This window comes from Bubalus bubalis, chromosome 12, assembly GCF_019923935.1.
Source record: "Bubalus bubalis isolate 160015118507 breed Murrah chromosome 12, NDDB_SH_1, whole genome shotgun sequence".
NCBI classification, from domain to species: Eukaryota; Metazoa; Chordata; class Mammalia; order Artiodactyla; family Bovidae; genus Bubalus; species Bubalus bubalis.
In genome coordinates, this window is record NC_059168.1 from 22,619,790 (window position 1) to 22,640,237 (window position 20,448).

Genomic DNA, 20,448 nt, shown 5'->3' on the forward strand with positions numbered 1-20,448 from the left:
AATTCAAGAATTCATATACTCTAAAATGTGATCATTCTTCTGTCTAGTATTTCTAACGACAGGGAAATTAGTCTCGTAAGAAAAATACATCTGATTTTAATATTGATTACAAAGATGGTACCACCATTTACAGGCAACTAAGCTAAACCCTTTTTTTTGCTCTTTGCTACTTAACTCCTTTGATAATGGTTATTGCTATCCACAATTTGCAGAGAGGGAAATAGAGGCTTACAAAGATGATGTTACCTGTCCAAAGTCACTTAGCCATTAATACATTGAAGGCAGACCTAAAACCTAGGCTGTCAGACTGAAGTTATCCTCAGCAGTCACCATTCTAATCACTGCTTCCACTCCCTTTCTCAAATAGTCTGCTATAACCTGAGCTGAAATCTAAAAGTGTTATTTATCCTCTATCTACATTCAACCCAGAATCATTTTTGCAGGGCTCAGGGAGCCCAGTCTTCATTTCTTACTGACAAGTGCAAGGAGTCTTGTGTGGCCCTACACAGCCTTTTAGTATTGTGGCTAGTGTTAGTTTCTTATTCATATTTATTAACACATGATAATTAATATATCCTCTGCATAAAATCATTCACCCTCTCTCCAAAGTTCTTGACACTTAGAAAGGCAAAAAAGGCAATGATTTTCCTAATCCGTAGAAAACTGTTGCTATCCAAAATTAATATGCCCTTTCAGATGGCTGTTTGACAATTAGCTAAAACAATATGAAATTTCACTTGGCAGCTGTAGTTAAGATCCATAACATCACATATACATACATATATTTTTACTTTTCAATAATTGTGGCCAGCATTCAGGCCAGGGGGTATGAGTGATACGAACTAGATCTATATCTAGTGAAAGCTTTTTAAATATGTTGGAACCTTTCAATAGGTACTTTCTATCAGAAAATATTACTTCAATCAAACTTCCAAGAAATCACGTTTCTGGGAAACAGCATGTTTTTTATCTTCAGCTGTTCTGTTAACTGCCCCCAACCAAATAAACTGGACTGATGACCACTTTTTTTATTGCAAAAAGAAACTGGTTCTCAGTGTTGGTTGCACATTAGAATTTCCTGGGGTAGATTAAAAGAACAAGCTAGTTTTGCCTGGACTCCCATGAAAATATTTAGTTCATCAAGGGTACAGTGGACATCTCCTCCTCCACTCCCCGCTCAGTGATTTTCATGAGTTGAGAACCACGGTTTATTTCATGGGAAGGTGTCAATGGAATGGAAAAGGCCATTTTCTCCTCAGCAGACTAAGTGCCATGGTAACTTGTCCCCTTTCATTTCTTTGTCATTGTAGTTCAGTTGCTAAGTAGTGTCCGACTCTTTGCCACCCCGTGAACTGCAGCACGCCAGGCTCCTCTGTCCTTCACTATCTCCTGGAGTTTGCTCAAGCTCATGTCCATTGAGTCAGTGATGCCTTCCAACCATCTCATCCTCGGTCGTCCCCTTCTCCTCCTGCCCTCAATCTTTCCCAGCATCAGGGTCTTCTCCTGTGAGTCAGCTCTTCACATCAGGTGGCCAAAACATTGGAACTTCAGCATCAGTCCTTCCAGTGAATATTCAGGGTTGATTTCCTTTAAGATTGACTGGTTTGATCTCCTTACTGTCCAAGGGACTCTCAAGAGTTTTCTCCAACACCACAATTCAAAAGCAGCCATGAAATTAAAAGGTGCTTGCTCCTTGGAAGTAAACACTATGAAAAACCAAGACAGTGTATTAAACAGCAAAGACATCACTTTGCTGACAGAAGTCCGTATAGTCAAAGCTATGGTTTTTCCAATAGTCATGTATGAATGTGATAGTCGGACCATAAAGAAGGCTGAGCGCAAAAAAACTGATACTTTTGAATTGATGCTTTTTATATCTTAAAGATACTTTAATAATTATCTGCCATGGAATGTCCAGTTTTAATCATTAGAGAAATTTTTATTTTATTTAAGTTCCCAATAGATTCTCTTTTCCTTAGAGTAATCATTTTCATTTCCTTGAAACTTAATGGGTTTTCCTCTGGGTCACCATTTTCCATGCCTCTGGAAAAGCAAATCTCTACTCTTACTTTCATACAAATTCTCCCCAAACATTTTAAGGGATATTGTTCACATCAAAGCCCCTAAAAACATCTGTTTCTCCTGCTCTCTTTGTAGCAGCCAGGCTCAGGAGCTATCTGGTCTGGCCCTTCACAGACAGACACCTCAAATCTGTGTTCTATGCTTTCAGGACAAAATTCAACTTTTCTATCATTCTTGGCCTCTGTAAATTTGCTTCTACCTCAGCTAACTATAGCATAGAGCATTCAAGTCATATTTTTTTCACGTAAGACCGTCAATACTTCCAATTCTCTTCTCAAAATATGAGCTCAAGATTTTCTAACACGTACAGTCATCACCAAATACTTAAGAAGTCATAAGTCAAAAGGGCAAGTAGTTTATGGTCAAATTTTTTTTTCATAGATGACATACTATATATATATAATAGCAGTAAGTAATTCTTTATTACTTCATAAATTTGTTTACTAAAGAAAAAACAGGAACAGACATTTCTCACGAGGGGTACACACTTGAAGTGCACTTGGCAATAAGCAAATGAGAAACAGTGGATGTCATATATGCATTGCATCCGATTACAAACACTAGTGACATCATTTAGATTAACCTTTTATATATTTAAAATTGCCAAAACTCTTGCTGTGCTATTTCTTTCCGAAAGCCGGCTGGTATGTAGTGTTTAATTATTTTAACTCCATCCTTTTGAAGGCCTGTTCCACTTTAGCTGAAGTTATGACAGTTTAGTTAGCTCTGTTAGTTTAAAAAGAGAAGGCACAGTTTATTCTCTCTCCTTCTCTCTCTTGCCTGCAGATATAGAATATTAGTATTTTTAGATAAAGTAAAATAGCTTATTTTAGAGATGTAGAAAGGTTAGTTTGAATGTGTTGTTAATATAACATGCTGTCAGTTTAAATAGACTAGACATCTAAATTTGATGAAAATTTAGAATGATAATTATTTTAGAAATGATAATGCATTCTTATTGAAATAAAACCTTGTTTTTTCTTTCCCTGGCACATTTTTTGGTCTTAGAGAACATCCACAACTTGAAGAAACCCACCACACAATTTAAGTTGCTTTGCCTATATCCTTTTCCCAGATATGTAATTTATCCAAAGACCATCTCCTTGTTCAGTATTACAAGCTGTTTTTATTATTTTCTTAACATTTGTTTATTAATCATTTTCCATATCATATATGTCATCAGAGAAGGAAAAATCACACTTAATTTTTCTTTCTTTTTTTTTTCTTCTCATGTTCTATCTTAAGATTAAAAACGTACTTAAATGAAGAGTTGGTTCAAATCTTCCGTGAAACATAGACACAATATTCTCAATGAGGGAAATTTTGAATTTAAATTCCATTATCTTGTGTAAAAATGCTTTTAATTCAATCTTGAAAACACACAGACATTTTATAGTTATGAGCTGCAAATCCCCCCCCCCCACTTTTGTGTTTTGCAGAAGTTCATAGATTTTGCTGACAATTTTAAAAGAAATGCTTAATGATCTAATGATTACTATTTGGTAATTAGCTGGAGTAGCATTTCAACATGCATCTGATAAGCTTTGGCTCGGTTAACCAGCATCCTGGAAACTAAAGTCATAGTGATTCTGACACTGTTCTTGTCTTCATATTCTTGCTTTTACTTGGGACCCCAAGACATCTAGCTTTTGTGATTCTGCCACAATATACCATCCCCTGAACATCACTGATGGCAAAATTATCATCACATAGCTTTCCCCTCAAGCTCCTTAGTTTTCAGTCATTATCAACAAAGACAGAAACGTTGAAGGTACTGAGAAGTCTAGTGCTTACAGCTGGTTGCAGCAATTTCAACTTGCGCAAGACCCCATGTTTGTGAAAACAACCCAAGAATCTCTGAACGGGATGTAATCAACCTCCCATCTACTGAGAAACACTGCAAAAATGACTTCAGCTGCCAAAAATAATAATGTCGTTTACAAGCAGCTCTTTCTAGGTCTAAGGAAGAACTAGCCACACATGTGAGTTTATGCTGGATTCCGACGAGCAAGCAGAGAAGAGGGCAAAGCTTACCTCCCTCCCATAAAATACACGGTATCGGAACCCACGGGAAGCTGGGGCCCGTTTCCAAGGTGCTGGCAATATTGAGGGAGATTCGTATCCACAGAAATCTAAACAGTAAGTGACCCCAGAGAAAAGAATTCTATTTGGGAGCAGTTCTTTGCGGCCACTTTCCCTCTGTAACCAAGCTGCCCTGTCTTGTGAAGGCAGAGCTGTTAAATACCTCTTAGTCACCAGCCCCAAACCAAATCTTTCTTTTTTTCAAAATATTATTTGGCAGCTTCCTTTAAGGGACCTCAAGAGCTTGGGAGGGAATATTCACAAATGACCCTTTAGAAACGTTTCATCACAAAAGCCCTGCACCTACCTCTGGTTGAGCTGGCCGATCAGTCTGCATGGGCTGGATGTGAAAAAAGACCCGGGGTGATGGCTTCTCCAAATTTACCAGAAAGAAAGAACCTGGGATGCTTGTCGTTTAAGTGTCTCTAAACATGGTTTGCATAGCTGGATCTCTGCTTATCTGTGCCTTTCGGCTTTCGCTTCCATACATGGATCTGTTCCCAACAGTAACTCCAAGCTGTCGAAAAGAAGCTATCTGGCAGCTCTCCGCTTCATCCAACACATGGATGATAAAAATACACATATAGAGATCCTTCCAGCCAGGCGCATTTCCCACCCTGCCATCCTGCCACTATGCCTTTTCACAAACACACGTTCAGATTGGCATTTTTACTCTCTACATTTTTACTCTCTAGATGGTTAGAGAACAACCAATTTTTAACCTGATTCCCACATAGTGTTTTCAGGATGTGGGTTTCTTGAGCTTTGTGAAAAGAGAGATGTGATTACAGTTCCTTACCAGGGTTTTCATCCTTAAAGATTTCAGTGATAAGATACAGGTATGAGACCCAAAAAGCGTTGGGAAATGAATGGATGTCTGAACAATGGATAGCATTGTTTGGGGATGAATAAATACATAAGGTATTTCTTTAACCAGGGATAGTTGTTAATACTCTGGATAGTTTGTCTTAAAGAAACAGTCCCCAGCCTTTCTGGCACCAGGGACCAGTTTCATGGAAGACAATTTTTCCGTGGACTGGGGTTGGGGGGTGGGTGGGGATGGTGGGGAGGAATGATTTCCGTATGATTCATGTGCATTACATTTATCGCACACTTTATTTTCTATTATTATTACATGAGCTCCAGCTCAGATCATCAGGCATTAGATCCTACAGGTTGAGGACCCCTGTCTTTAAGGATAAGGTAGCAGCAGCAGGTCAAAGTAATCAAAATCTCTAATAAGAGGAGGAAAGGCCAAGTTCTCATTGGAATTGCTTCTCACTAGGATAATTGAGGCAGTTCCAAAGAAGCAACCATCAGTTTGAAATTCAGGAAACATTTTTTTCTTTAATGTTAAAGAATATAAACCTGAATAGAATACTAATTACTACATTTGTTAACTTCAGTGGTACTCTAAATGATACATAGCTGTGACTTACATTTTAAGTGGTGGGGTGGGGGGCAAGGGGAACAAATCCTGCTCTGTGTGGTAGAGAGGTGATGCATACTCCCTCAGGATGCCCAGTTCTTTTGAAATCTAGCTTTTCAGGTGTTTAAGCTTATCTGCCTCTCTCTTTTCTCAATGTGTTGTTACTTATGTAATAAGAAGTCAAAATATGGAGAGAGAGAGAGAGACCTTTCAAATAACATTTTCCCATTGGTTAACTTTTTCAAAATCACGTTAAAACTCCTTAGAGTCTCTCGTTAGAAAAAAGAAATTTGAGACACACAGGCATAATTGATTTTAGTTTATTGAAATGAGTTTGCTTAAAATATTCCAGAGGAAAAAGGGAGAGGCAGACAAAACACCACAAATAAAATGATCATATTTGAAGATAGCCTATAGGTACACCTATCAACCTGTGACTGGAGTTCATTATTAGCTTCTCTATCTCATGTAGGTTTTAATATTTCTATAGAAGAAAAAAAGAAAAGGATACCTAACTGATATATTTATGGCAAGTTAGAGCACTCCTAGGTTTTAGTAATCTCTGTGTAATAACACTAAGGTCAGAACAATGAGAGGCAAAGTTGTTTTTTGTTCAAAATATTCTGAAATTCCAACTTCTCTCGCCCTCCCTACCAGCAATTATGTATATATAAATAAATATATGCATATAAATATTACATATATAAATTTAATATATTTATATACAAGTTTTTCTTTATATAATAAATTATATAGATCTTCATAATAAATTACCTAGTATTTATATAATAATATATAGTCTATATAATAATACCTAATGAAAATTAAGATTGATATTTAACAAGCTGACCAATGATGGGCATGGTAAAAGATGACTTTTCCCAGGAGTTATTCAGCACCCTCCCTTCCCTTGCCTTTTTCTACTGTAGAAATTCAAAAGCAAAGCGCTTCTTTTCTCATCCATTGCTGCTACGGATGACCATGTAACACTGTTTTGGCCAAGCCAGGGGTAAACCGGAGTCCCTTGGTGAGACGTCAGAAAAGGGTTTTTTTTTAATCTGTTAAAAAGGGACAGGTTCACTATTTGCAGGGCAGAAGTAGGGACACAGACACAGAGAACAGACTTGTGCACACAGGAGGGGAGAGAGTGGCATGAATTGAGAGTGTAATGTAGAAACATATACATCACCATATGTAAAATAGATAACCTGTGGGAATTTGCTGTAAGACACAGGAAGCTCAAATGGGTGCTCTGTGACAATCTAGAGGAGTGGGATTGGGTGAGTGGTGGGATGGAGTTTCAAGAAGGAAGGGGACATACGTATGCCTATGGCTGACTCATGTTGATGTGTGGTAGAAACCAACATTATATTGTGCCCGCCAATTAAAAAATAAAAAGGACAGGATCAGCTTTTACCCATCTTGTCCTTTTGCTGCTTCCACCTCGTTCCTTCTGAGAGAGCAAATTCAAGGCCTGAAATTGCAGCTGCCATTTGGTGACCAGGAGGGAACAAGCAGAGGGACAAAGGCCTGGAAAGCAAGGAAAGTGAACCAGACAGACAAAAGAATGTCAGTTCTTGCTAGCAATCTTGAGTCGCTGTAGCAATCTCAAGCTGTCCGCCTCTTATCAGTGGAGAAAAATAAAACCATAATGAATACAAGATGGGTTCTAGATAATCAACTCAGGATTCAAATGAAAAGACAATGCTTTGGTCCTAGCTCTGTTACTTACTACTAGCTGTGTAACATTGGTCATATCACAAGTTCTGATTCTTCCTCTGTTAGTTACTCAAGAAAACTCTTGACCTTCTCACCCTAGAATTATCCTATGAGTTAATGTGTTTGGCATTGTTTAGTTAATATGCAGAGCAGTTACTACATTAGGACCCACAATGACTATGTATACCAGGGCCTGGGAGACTGCTCTGTTCAAAGAACTCACAGACCCTTTGATAGGCTTAACTTAAGACCTCTCGGAATTTTTAGCAACATCCAAGGTATGAGAAGCTTGTGTATTCCAAAATGCGTTTGCCCATTTTGGATTGGCCAAACTGAGTTGGCATGTTCTTGATGAAGCTTGCTGTGGAAGTGGGCCAACTTCCTGCTTAGCTTGGGTAATCAGTACTCTTGGCCAGGGAGATTTTCCTCAACTCTGGAAGATGCCTTGGGGTATGTGTATAAGGAAAAATTCTCTTGTTAAGGAGGTTCAAGTCCTATTATACTTTCAGGGAAAGAGGTTAAACTGGTGTTCATGACACTTGCAAATGAGGAAGTCAGGATTTAATGTATTGACATCAAAAAATTTGTCTAACTCCATAGAGAAGTGCATCTGGGCATGCTCTTTCACTATGGGATAGTTTGCACAGGCTGTTTCTTTCAATGGAAAGTTCTGTACCTTCCCCCAAAAGTAGGCACATTCATGCATATGCTTCACCTTTGTCTGCCTGATGAAGGTATCCTCAGGCTTTTAAGATTCAGCTCAGTGTCTCTTCCTTTCTCAAGTCTTTCCAGACCTCACCACCAGATATTCCAAGGCACATATGGCATACTCTAGTCTCTTCTGACCTCTCCACCCTTGGCCATTAGACTGTAAGCTCCTGGTAGACAGGGGCACCGTATTATTTGTTCTTGTATTTCCAACATTCAACGCAGTGTCTCTTCTACAGTAACTTGACAAGTTTGATGGATAATTACATGGATTGATACATGAGTGAAAAATGGACAGATGATAGTTAACTCTCAACTAGTGATTATTAGCCTGACAGCCCTCCCTGCTATTTAAGGTATAAGAATCTCAAATAGGGACTTCACTCTTAGTCCAATGGTTAAGACTCCATGCTCCCAATGCAGGCGGTTAGGGTTCAACCCTTCGTCAGAGAACTAGATCCCACATGGCACAATGAAGACCCTGCATAGCCAAAAAAAAAAAAGAGAATCTCAAATACCCCACTGACCATCTGGATAGTGTCTGCCAACTCAAAGGAGACAGAAAAACAGAGTGTCAAAAAATATCAACATCATTTTGGTTTATCTGGACAAATTATCTAATGTTTTCAGTTCCCTAAAGCAGCGGGCCATAATGTTAACACAGATCATTTAGACTGGATATCTGACACAAATTAGTAGTATTAAAGAGGGAGCTAAGGATTGTAATGTTTAAAAAGAGCAGAGATATTCAATTTTTGGTGGTTAAAATATTTTCTTCTTTTGTCTAAGGACATAAAAGAAATCTTTTATGAAAGTCTTCTTAAGGCATATAGCAAGTTTTCAAAATTTTCAAGGCAAATTATTAGCAAACTCAGTCTATCTTTCAAGATGAGAAATAAGTTAAAGCAATTGAACACAGTTCTTACTTATCCTTGAAGAACCACTTCAAACATTGTTTCTTCTAAATAGATTTTCTTGACTTGTTCTCATCACCACTGACACAGTCATTAAATTTTTTCTCAGCATAATGTCCAAACTTCTCTTATATTATTGAGATATAATTCACACGCCAGACTATTCACTGAGCCACTGTACAATCCAGTGGTGTTTACTATAATTTATTTGCAGATATGTGCAACTATCACCGCAATCAATTTTAAAACATTTTCATCTCATTCCTGTCCTTCCATTCTCCCCAGCTCTAAGGAACCAGTAATCAACTTTCTGTCTCAATGGATCTCTCTATTCGGGACTTTAATGCATTGTCTTTTATGTCTGGCTTCCTTCATTTAGCATGTTTTCAAAGTTCATCCATTTGTAGCATGAATTAGTACTTTATTTCTCTTTTTGACTGAGTAATATTTCATTGTGTAGATATACCCTGTATTGTTTATCCATTCATCTCTTAATGAACATCTCACTGTTTTACACTTGTTGGCTATTATGAATGATCCTACTATAAATATTTGTGTAAAACTTTTTATATCAACATGTTGTAATTTCTCTTGGATGTATACTTGGGAATGGAATTGTTGGGTTATATGGTAATTCTCTTCCAAGGTGGTGCTAGTGGTAAAGAACCCACCTGCCAATGCAGGAGATGTAAGGAATGCAGGTTCAATCCCTGGATCAGGAAGATCCCCTGGAGGAGGGCATGGCAACCCACCACAGTATTCTCGCCTGGAGAATCCCATGGACAGAGGAGCCTGGCAGGCTATGGTTCATAGGGTCACAAAAAGGTGGACACAATTGAAGCAACTTAGCACACACGCATGCATGGTAATTCTATGTTTCATCATTTGAGGAACTGCCAGATTGTTTTCTAAAGCAGTTGTGGCATTTTATATTCTCACTAGCTGTGTATGAGCGTTCAATATCTCCATACAATTGTTATATTTTTTGTTCTCTAACTTTCTCATTCTAGCTATACTAGTGTTTGCAGAATGGTATCTCACTATGGTTTTGATTTGCATTCACTGATGACTAATGATGTTTAACAGTTTTTTCCTGTACTTGCTGGTTATTTGAATATCTTCCTTGAAGACACACCTATTCAGATTTTTTGCCCACTTCTTTATTGGGTGGTCTTTTTACCATTCAGTTGTAAATGTCCATTATATATTCCAGGTACAAATTTATCAGCTACATGATTTGCAAATATTTTCTTGCGTTTTGCGGTGTTTTGTTTGTTTGTTTTACTTTCTTGTAAAAGTAAGTAAAAGGGGCACTCTAGGGGGTGTTGAAATATTGATGAAGACCAATTTATTTTTTCTTTTGCTGCTCATACTTCTGTTATCACAGCTAAGAATCTTTTGCCAAATCTGAAGGCATGAAGTTTTCTGCCTATGTTTTCATCTAAGAGTTTTATAGCTTTAGCTCTTACGTTTAGGTAATTAATCTATTTTGAATTAACTTTTCTGTATGAAATGGACTTCATTCTTTTGTAAATTGATACCCATTTGTCCCAGCAACATTTGTTGAGCATACTATTTTTTTTCTCATTGAATAGTCTTAGTAATCCTGTTGGTTGTCAGTTGACCTTAGATGTATTTATTTAGATTTGTATTTAGATTTATTTCTGGAGTCTCAACTTTTTCCTGTTGATCTATATGTATGTCTGTCTTTGTTCCAATAAGACACTGTTTTCATTACACTATTTTGTAGTAAGTTTTGAAATTAGGAATGAGTTCTCCTATTTTTTTCTTCTTTTTTTCATAATTATTTTGACTATTATGGGTTTCTTTACCATCTGAGCCACCAGGGAAGCCCTATTATGGGTTTCTTTCAATTTAATATGAATTTCAGAATCAGACTGTCTGTTTTTATAATATAGTCAACTGAATTTCTAATAGGAATTGTGTTAAATCTGTAGGTCAGCTTTGAGAGTACTGCCATCTTAACAGTATTCAATCTTCTGATCCATAAACATGGGTGACTTTCATTTATTTAGATTTTTGTTAATTTTTTAAGAATGTTTTTTAGTTTTCAGAGTATGTTTTACACTTTTTGGATAAATTTATTTCTAAATATTTTATTCTTCTGCTGCTATTGTGAAAGGAATTGTCTTCTTACTTTCATTTTCAAACTGAAAATGAAGCCACCTGGACATTTGTTTTCTTTACAGGTAGTTTTTTTTGAAAACTAATCTGATCTCTACACTTGCTATAACTTTACTCAGATTATCTATTTTTAACTGGATGCTTGGGGCTGGTGCACTGGGACGACCCAGAGGGATGGAATGGGGAGGGAGGAGGGAGGAGGGTTCAGGATGGGGAACACATGTATACCTGTGGCGGATTCATTTTGATATTTGGCAAAACTAATACAATTATGTAAAGTTTAAAAATAAAATAAAATTAAAAAATAAAAAATAAAAATTAGTTTAGTTTCTTAAATGAGTCTTTTGAGGAATTAGTCATTTCATCTAAGTTATCAATTCATTGGCATACAATAGTTTATAATAGTCCTTTCAATCATTTTTATACCTGTAAGATCAGTAATAATGTCCCCTCTTAATGTCTTGAGTCTCTTTTCTTCTTGGTCAAGCTAGCTAAATGTTTGCCAATTTATCTTTATAATTATTACATCTCTCTGATGAATTGGCTCCTTCTCATTATAAATGGAAGTGTTGTAGCATGTTTGCCTCAGATTTCTGGCTTAAGTTTTGGGTGGATGATGGCACTATTTAAAGCCAAATTCTTAACTTGCCATTCCCCGTTCAGCATTTTTCAATACTTACCCAGGCCTTTCAGGATAAAATATAAATTTCTTAGTTTTTGAAAATGTTCTGAGAGTTACTTGTTCACATCTTAATTACTTCTCTGGTCACTCACCATCAAAGTTTCTCTCATTTCATTATAAATGACTTGGTGTGCATGTGCGTCCTGGCCAGTTGCAAAAACTTGGTTTTCCTCACATGCTATTTTCCTGCATGTCTTTTGCCTAAACTCTCATTCATTCTCTTCTTTATTTAGCTAACTCCTTGAATTTCAAAGCTCAGATCAACTGTTCTCTTCTCTGGGGAGAAGATTCTTCCTCTATTGTTTAGGTTTTTGAGGCATATTAGGCCCACATTATACAACCCTGACATTTCACTCAATAACTGTAGGGTAATTATTATTTTGTTGGTTAGCTTTTCAGTTAGGCTTTAAGTTTTATATAGTCAGACAATAGATTTCATTTTTACTTGCATCATTAAAACATCATACAATAGGTGTTCAATATAATAGATAACTGAATAAGGGACTAAATGGACAGATGAATAAATTATTCTCAATTCAAAGAATAAAGAAAGATTTCATGGAATAATTGCCTGGCTTTGAATTATACTCCTCACTCTTATTAAAAATTTTATTTATTTGTTTTTGGCTGTGCTGGGTCTTTGTGGCTGTGCTGGGTCTTTTTTCCTGAACGGGCTTTTCTTTAGTTGTGGCAAGTGGGGGCTACTCTCTAGTTGAGGTACGAGAGCTTCCCATTGCAGTGGCTTCTCTTATTGTGGAACTCGGGCTCAAGGGTGTGTGGGCTTCAGTGGCTGTAATGCATGGGCTCAATAGTTGTGGATCCCAGGCCCTAGAGAACAGGCTCAATGTGGTGCATTGGCTTAGTTGCTACACAGCATGTGGCATTTTCCCAGACCAAGGATTGAACATGTGGATTTTTTACTACTGAGCCACAAGGGAAACCCTATACTCCTCACTCTGAAGCAGGGATAGGACGGAGACAAGCATAAATCACATACCAAGTACATGTGTCCTGAGACCCTGAGTGAACAATGGTAAGAAGGCAGGGGTTTCAGGCAGACATAAGTGTCGGAGTAATAGCTGAGAAGCAACATGGTATAGAATATGTTTGGCTAGTTGAGAGGGGTCCACTTTGGCTGATTCTTGAGGTGATTGTAGGGGATAGTGGGACCCAAAACCCTTCAAGTGTCAAGCTTATCAGCATTTTGATTTTGAATGGGTTAAATGGAGGAGTTATGGCATTGTTGAAATTGCTGAGACTGGAGCTAACATATACACACTATATTTAAAACAGCTAGCCAACAAGGACCCATTGTATAGCACAGGGAACTATATTCAATTGTCTGTGATAAGCAATATGAGAAAATAATTTGAAAAAGAAAGAGTATTGCGTATGGATAGGCTTCCCAGGTGGCACGAGTGGTAAAGAACTCACCTGCCAATGCAGGTAGAGGTGAGAGGCGTGGGTTCGATCCCTGGGTCAGGAAAATACCCTGGAGGAGGGCATCACCACCCACTCTGTTATTCTTGCCTGGAGACTCTCATGGTCAGAGGAGACTAGAGGGCTAGAGTCTATGGGGTCACAAAGAGTCAGACATGACTGAAGCAACTTAGAACATGCATAACTGAATCACTTTGCAGTACACCTGAAGCTAACCCAATACTGTAAATCAGAATGAAGTGCTGGGGCTTCAGCTGGTTTGAAAATTGATCTGCTATGCTAATATGATTTCTGGCTTTTTAAATTCTGCCCAGAGCATTGGAAAGCAGAATCATTGTACTTAACATAATAGATTGCATCTAAGAGGTCTCTTACCCACTCCAGTGTTCTTGCCTGGAGAATCCCAGGGACAGTGGAGCCTGGTGGGTTGCCGTCTATGGGTTCGCACAGAGTCAGACACGACTGAAGCGACTTAGCAGCAGCAGCAGCAGCAGCAGCAAGAGGTCTCTTAAATAATTCTATAATATAATAATTCTAGCCCTATACAACAGGCATATTAAATTTACTTGCTGTATTTATTGTTAAAATATTTGATTATTTGTGTTATACGTCCTTGCATTTCAGATTACATGATTTGGTGATTTGAAGCTGTTATTGGAAACTTGACTCTAACTGAGCTGGCAGTATCCAAGAAGATGATCTTGGGTAAATCCATTTCATTTTTGCTCTCTTTGCAGGGTTTGATTTTCCTATTCTGTGCCATTTGAAAATGACAGGCCCCCTTGCTTTCCACTTCTTTCCAAACTCATGTCCCATGATTTATAAGAAACATTTTGTTATTATCTGCCAGGTTATTGTTCAAGGTTCTACTTGTTGTTGTAGGTCAGTCGCTAAGTCGTGTCCAACTCTTTGTGACCCCATGAACTGCAGCACGCCAACCTTCCTTGTCCCTTCACAATCTTCCAGAGTTTGTTCAAACTCATGTTCATTGAGTCAGTGATGTCATCCAACCATCTCGTCTTCTGCCACCTCCTCCTCTTGCCTCAATATTTCCCATCATCAGGGTCTTTTCCAATGAGTTGGCACTTCCTGACAGGTAGCCAAATATTAGAGCTTCAGCAACAGCTTTTCCAACAGATATTCAGGGTTGATTTCCTTTAGGATTGACTGGTTTAATCTCCTTGCTGTCAAGGTCTGTCTAGAGTCTTCTCCAGCACCACAGTTCGAAAGCATCAATTCTTCGGCACTCAGCCTTCTTTATGGTCCAACTCTCACTCCCATCATGACTACTGGAAAAACCACAGCTTTGACTATATAGACCTTTTTTTGGCAAAGTGATGTCTCTTCTTTTTAATACACTGTCTAGGTTTGTTATAGCTAATCTCCCAAGGAGTAAGCATCTCTTAATTTCATGGCTGCAGTCCCTGTCCCCATTGATTTTGGAGCCCAAGAAAATGAAATCTATCAGTTTCCACTTTTTCCTCATCTATTTGCCATGAAGTTATAGGATCAGATGCCATGATCTTAGTTTTTTGAATGTTCAGTTTTAAGCCAGCTTTTTCACTCTCTTCTTTCATTTTCATCAAGAGGTTTTTTAGTTCCTCATTTTCTGCCATTAAAGTGGTACCATCTCCATATCTGAGATTGCTGATATTTCTCCCAGCAATCTTGATTCCAGCTTGTGAATCATCCAGCCCATCATTTTGTATGATGTACTCTGCATATAACTTAAATAAGCAGGGTGACACTATACAGTCTTGACGTACTCCTTTCCCAATTTTGAACCAGTCTGTTGTTCCATGTCCAGTTCTAACTGTTGCTTCTTGTCCTGCATACAGGTTTCTCAGGAGGCTTGTAAGGTGGTCTGGTTTTCCCATCTCTTTAAGAATATTCCACAGTTGTGATCAACACAGTCAAAGGCTTTAAAGTAGTCAATGAAGCACAAGCAGATGGTTTTTTGAAATTCCCTTGCTTTTTCTATGATCTAACGGATGTTGGCAATTTGATCTCTGATTCCTCTGCCTTTTCTAAGTCCAGTTTATACATCTGGAAATTCTTAGTTCACGTACTGCTGAAGCTTAGCTTGAAGAATTTTGAGCATGATTTTACTAGCATGTGAAATAAATGCAATTGTACTTTAATTTGAACATTCTTTGGCATTGCCTTTCTTAGGGATTGGAATGAAAACTGACCTTTTTCAGTCCTGTGGCCACTGCTGAGTTTTCCAAATGTGCTGGCATATTGAATCCAGCCCTTTAACAGCATAATATTTTAGGATTTGAAATAGCTCAGTTGGAATTCCATCTCCTCCTCTAAGCTTTGTTGGTAGTAGTGCTTCCCTCAGCCCACTTGACTTCACACTGCAAGATGTCTGGCTCTAGGTAAGTGCCGATACCATCGTGGTTATCTGGGTCATTAAGAGACTTTTTGTACAGTTCTGTGTGTTCTTGCCACCTTTTCTTAATCTCATTTACTTCTGTTAGGTCCTTGCCATTTTTATTCTTTATTGTGCCTATCTTTGCATGAAATATTCCCTTAGTAACTCCAATTTTCTTAAAGAGATCTCTAGTTTTTCTAATTCTATCATTTTTCTCTATTTCTTTGCATCATTCACTTTAGTAGGAAGTCAAGAAATACCTAGAGTAACTGGCAAGTATGGCCCTGGAATACAAAATAAAGCAGGGCAAAGGCTAACAGAGTTTGCCAAGAAAATGCACTGATCATAGCAAATACTCTCTTCCAATAACACAAGAGACAACTCTACACATTGATATCAGCAGACGGTCAGTACTGTAATCAGGTTGATTATATTCTTTGCAGCCAAAGAAGCAGAAGCTCTATACAGTCAGCAAAATCAAGACATAGAGCTGGCTGGCTCAGATCATCAGCTTTGTATTGCAGAATTCAGGCTCAAGTTGAAGACAGTAGGGAAAACCACTAGGCCATTCAGTTATGATCTAAATCAAATCCCTTATGAATATACAGTGGAGGTGACGAATAGATTCAAGGGACTAGATCTGGTATACAGAGTGCCTGAAGAACTATTGATGGAGGTTCATAACATTGTATAGGAGGTGGTGACCAAAACCATCCTTAAGAAAAAGAAATGCAAGAAGGCAAACTGGCTGCCTGAGGAGGGCTTACAAATAAGCTGAGAAAAGAAGAGAAGCAAAAGGCAAAGGAGAAAGGGTAAGATATACCCAACTGAATGCTGAACTCCAGAGAATAGCAAGAAGAGGTAAGAAAGCCTTCTTGAGTGAACAGTGCAAAGATTCTACTTATGAGCCCCCAAACAAAAGAATAAAAAGCCTGAAGCCATCTCAAGTTCCTTCTGGGTGCCAAGGCGTCTAGCCCATCATAGGTGCCCAATGATACCCTTTGCCTTCGTGTGACACACGAGGACGTCCCTTCCATGGTGGTGGTGGTGGTGTGTGTGTTGGTCACTCAGTTGTGTCTGACTCTTTGTGACCCAATGGATTGTAGTCCACCAGGCTCTTCTGTGCATGAGGATTCTCCAGGCAAGAATACTGGAGAGAGTTGCCATTTCCTTCTCCAGGGGGCCTTCCTGATCCAGGGGTTGAACCCAGGTCTTCTGCATTGCAGGCAGATGCTTTACTGTCTGAGCTACTAGGGAAACCCATGCTTGTGGTAGAACATTTTGATTATTAGACAATTCAGTTATGTATTTCATTTAAAAAATAGGGAAAACAAAACAGTATTCAATTATTTATTGCTGTCTATTGGGACTGTAAATTCTCCTTTTCAAAGTGGATTAGAATCTTCCTGACTTCAGAATCTGAGCCCATTATGTACTTTACAATCTATAATACCTAACATAGTGCTCTGTTCCTAAATAAATGACTTCCTAAAGAAATAAATAATTTTGTAAAGAAATATTAAGTATACATCTCTTAGTTCTCTCAGATTTTGCTATTATTAAGATTATTTTTCACCAGATACTATTAAAAATCAGTGGTTAAAAAGCTTTACTAATTGTAATAGTGTATCATTTAAAGTCTGTTCTAAATTCCTATATAGACAGCCTCATTAAGCGCGATTATGTCTACGGGCTTATCTCTGTGGAACAGGCAGCAATATTAATGCTAAAATAAAGTACAATAAAGATGTGGGTGTTTTGGGACATAGGTTTTTTTTTTGAGTTATAGCAGGCAGAGCTTGAAGAGGTGAACTAAAATTAGGGTAAGCAATTTCAAGGTATTTTGACTAGAGTTGTTGGACAACTGAGCAGAGAATGCCTTATTACCATTCTCTCTCAATAGCATAGTTGGGCCCCAGGGAATATATACATATATATATATATATATACACACACACACACACACACACACACACACACTCCAAGGTGGCACTTATTGTAAAAAACTCGCCTTGTCAATGCTGGAGACATGAGACACAGGTTTGATCCCTTGTTCAGGAAGATCCCCTGGAGGAGGGCATGGCAACCCACTCCAATATTCTTGTCTGGAGAAACCCATGCACAGAGGGCTATAGTCCATAGGGTCACAGAGTTGGACACAACTGAAGAGACTTGGCATGCACACAATATATATAATATATATGTTAAATTATATATAATATTTATTATATATAAATATATAAAGTACCCTCCTTGCAAAAAAAAGTATATATAATATATATAATATATATGTTAAATTATATATTATTTATTATATATAAATATTAATATATAATTTAACATATATATTATATATATATATATATATATACTTTTTCTTTTTTTGCAAGGAGGGTACTTTAAAGGTACTGATGAATGAGAAGGCATCCTGTCAAGCTGGCTGGGACCAGATTAAATCCAATGAGGCTGACACTAACTTTGGGTGAGTGAGTGGTTATGATGGGGCTGAAAAGTAGGAAAGCATTTCTTCAAACACACCTGGCCATTGGTCCCAAAGAAAAAGTGAAGAGACTTTGCAAAAATTTCAGGTTACAAAACATTTCTTAGGATCTATCCATGCCCGGAGCCTCATCAGAGCCATCTAAGTCCATCGATTATTATATGTGTCATCTAAGCTATTCATTAACTCAGGAAAAAGTCACAGACAAGTGTTTAGAAAAATGCACAGAGGTTACATGAAGATGTATATTTTTCCAAACCAGCACTTATGTTAAGGTATGTCAGAACTATCTACAAGTTACTTTAATGAGACCACTTTCTAAATGCAACAAGTTCAGTAAATCACTCTACTTTTCTTTGTCTTTTCATCTTGCATGTAAAATTTTAACCACAGTGGAGGGAGAAAATCTTTGGCCCAAAAAACAAATGTCTTATCCACAGATACAGGTAAAGGGAAACTGTTGTTGTTTCCTACTCAGTTGTATCCTACTCTTTGTGACCCCATGTACTTTAGCCCACCAGGCTCCTCTGTCCATGGGATTTCCCAGGCAAGAATACTGGAGTGGGTTGCCATATCCTACCCCAGGGGATCTTCATGACCAAGGGATTGAACCCGCATCTCCTGCATTGCAGGCAGATTCTTTATCCCTGAGCCACCATAGAAGCCCAAGATGGAAACCACAGCTCTTCAGTGACGACATTAGTCAATGTGATTTGTTTTTAATTTGTTACAGGGTCAAATATCACTGGTAAGTGTCATAAAATGCTTCAAAGTATTCCTGTGCTTGTGCAGTTGCTCTAAGGACCTAAAGAGGGAAATCTTAAAGCAATGTGCTCTGATCAAGAAACAGCTGGCAATGGCAGTGACCTGATATGGAGCCGTCAAGAATTGAAGGTTTATTTTGAATGAGAGGTGTTGTCCAGCTGTGAGACTGAGTGATGGCAGCTGAGAATAAGTACACAAGCAATCATGACTCCAGGCATGAAGTTTTTGAGACTGTATCTTGTTTTCCTTCTTTTTCTGCTACTGCATCCATACTGCTGCATTCAATCCTGTCTGTGGAGGAGGAATAAAGTTCTTCAGTTTATTCTTCTTATTAACGACAGTTTCTGAGCTGTCATGATTTGGAATTATAATGATAAAAATGGCTCTTTCAGATAAAAGAAGCAATATATTCCAAAGTCAGATTATGTATTGGACAGGTAAGAATGCTTCATCATTAAATGGTCTTTAATAAGCTTTGCCATTAATTTTTTATATTAGTTGTTCTCCCTTTTCTGTAGTTATATAGCTTTGAGCCAAGTCATTTCATTCTTCCTGGTTTGTATGAAGGTTACAATTTTATTGCAATAGACCATATGAACTGCTCAATTAATTATTTGTTTTTGAACAATCTAAAATTGCAACATTTTCTATTTGATTGCCACTTTAAGAGTTTGCAAAGCACTTTAGAATGCCTTATTTAAATTAAAGTTCACTGCAACATAAAGATATTGTCCAAAATATGTGTTTTTTAAGCCTCATTATTTTATAGTCATATTCCATGTATCATATCCACATATCATAGACACAGAGACAGACAAATACAAATACATACCTATGAAAGCCATATTCCCCAAATTTATGATTTGTGCTTTCTTTTAGGGTTTTCTTTTTTTTTTTTAATTTTATTTTATTTTTAAACTTTACATAATTGTATTAGTTTTGCCAAATATCAAAATGAATTTAGGGTTTTCTTATCAATATAATTAAAAAAAAAACCCTCTTCCTGTTTGTATTACAGAAAAAACCTATTTGATGATTCAGAAATTTTACCCTGTTCCTTTTTTGGTTCTTATAATTATGTAAGGCACTGATTGGGCCAGTTACCACATGGAATATGAATATGGATAAGATAAAATTCTTTACTTCAGTGAGATTAAAAGTCATTTACTTTCTTCACCCAATCCTTCCCAACCAGCACTTTCACTAGACAATTTCAGTAGGAAAAAAAGGTACTTATTTTAGAACCTGGGGAGGCAAGCTGGAGCCTGGGCAGATTTTCCACTTGTTGGAACTGTTCTGACCTTGCCTAAATGTACAACACTCTTTTTCATCTGGTTGCCTTTATAATGCAAAGGGCAGAGCCAAATGACTCAGAGCACAATCAGTGGGTCCAGAGTATTGAAACACTCTCTCAATGACAATGCCAAGTTACTTTTTTGTTCATGAAACACTTGAAAAATGAGAAAGAACAGCAGGCTTTCAAGAGAGAACTGAGAGAGTTGGTTCCCAATGCTTTCATTACCAAAAGAGGGTGTTAAAATGCATAGAAATGTTAAATCTCTACTAAAAAATATCAATGAATAACACATCTAGTTGCAGCTCATT

The 20,448-nt window shown here is 37.6% G+C and overlaps 1 protein-coding gene and 1 long non-coding RNA gene across 3 annotated transcripts in view; one reads left to right on the top strand and one right to left on the bottom strand.

Annotated features, from left to right (window-relative positions):
* SLC8A1 (solute carrier family 8 member A1) overlaps positions 1-4,595 on the bottom strand; it is a 450,527-nt gene extending 445,932 nt beyond the window's left edge. The window contains exon 1 of one of the 2 annotated variants that reach the window (XM_025262270.3): positions 4,472-4,595. Coding sequence is in view for 1 of the 2 variants with exons in the window: in XM_025262267.3 (XP_025118052.1) it covers positions 4,472-4,501 (30 nt within the window). In the remaining variant the exon portion in view is untranslated. The remainder of the gene's footprint in view (positions 1-4,471) is intronic. The other variant, XM_025262267.3, reaches the window with a different exon arrangement.
* LOC102396030 lies at positions 3,816-19,567 on the top strand. The gene is made up of 3 exons (XR_006543262.2): positions 3,816-4,221; positions 13,826-13,906; positions 18,812-19,567. It is a non-coding gene; the product is annotated as an uncharacterized LOC102396030 (long non-coding RNA).
* The last annotated feature ends 881 nt before the right edge of the window (positions 19,568-20,448 follow it).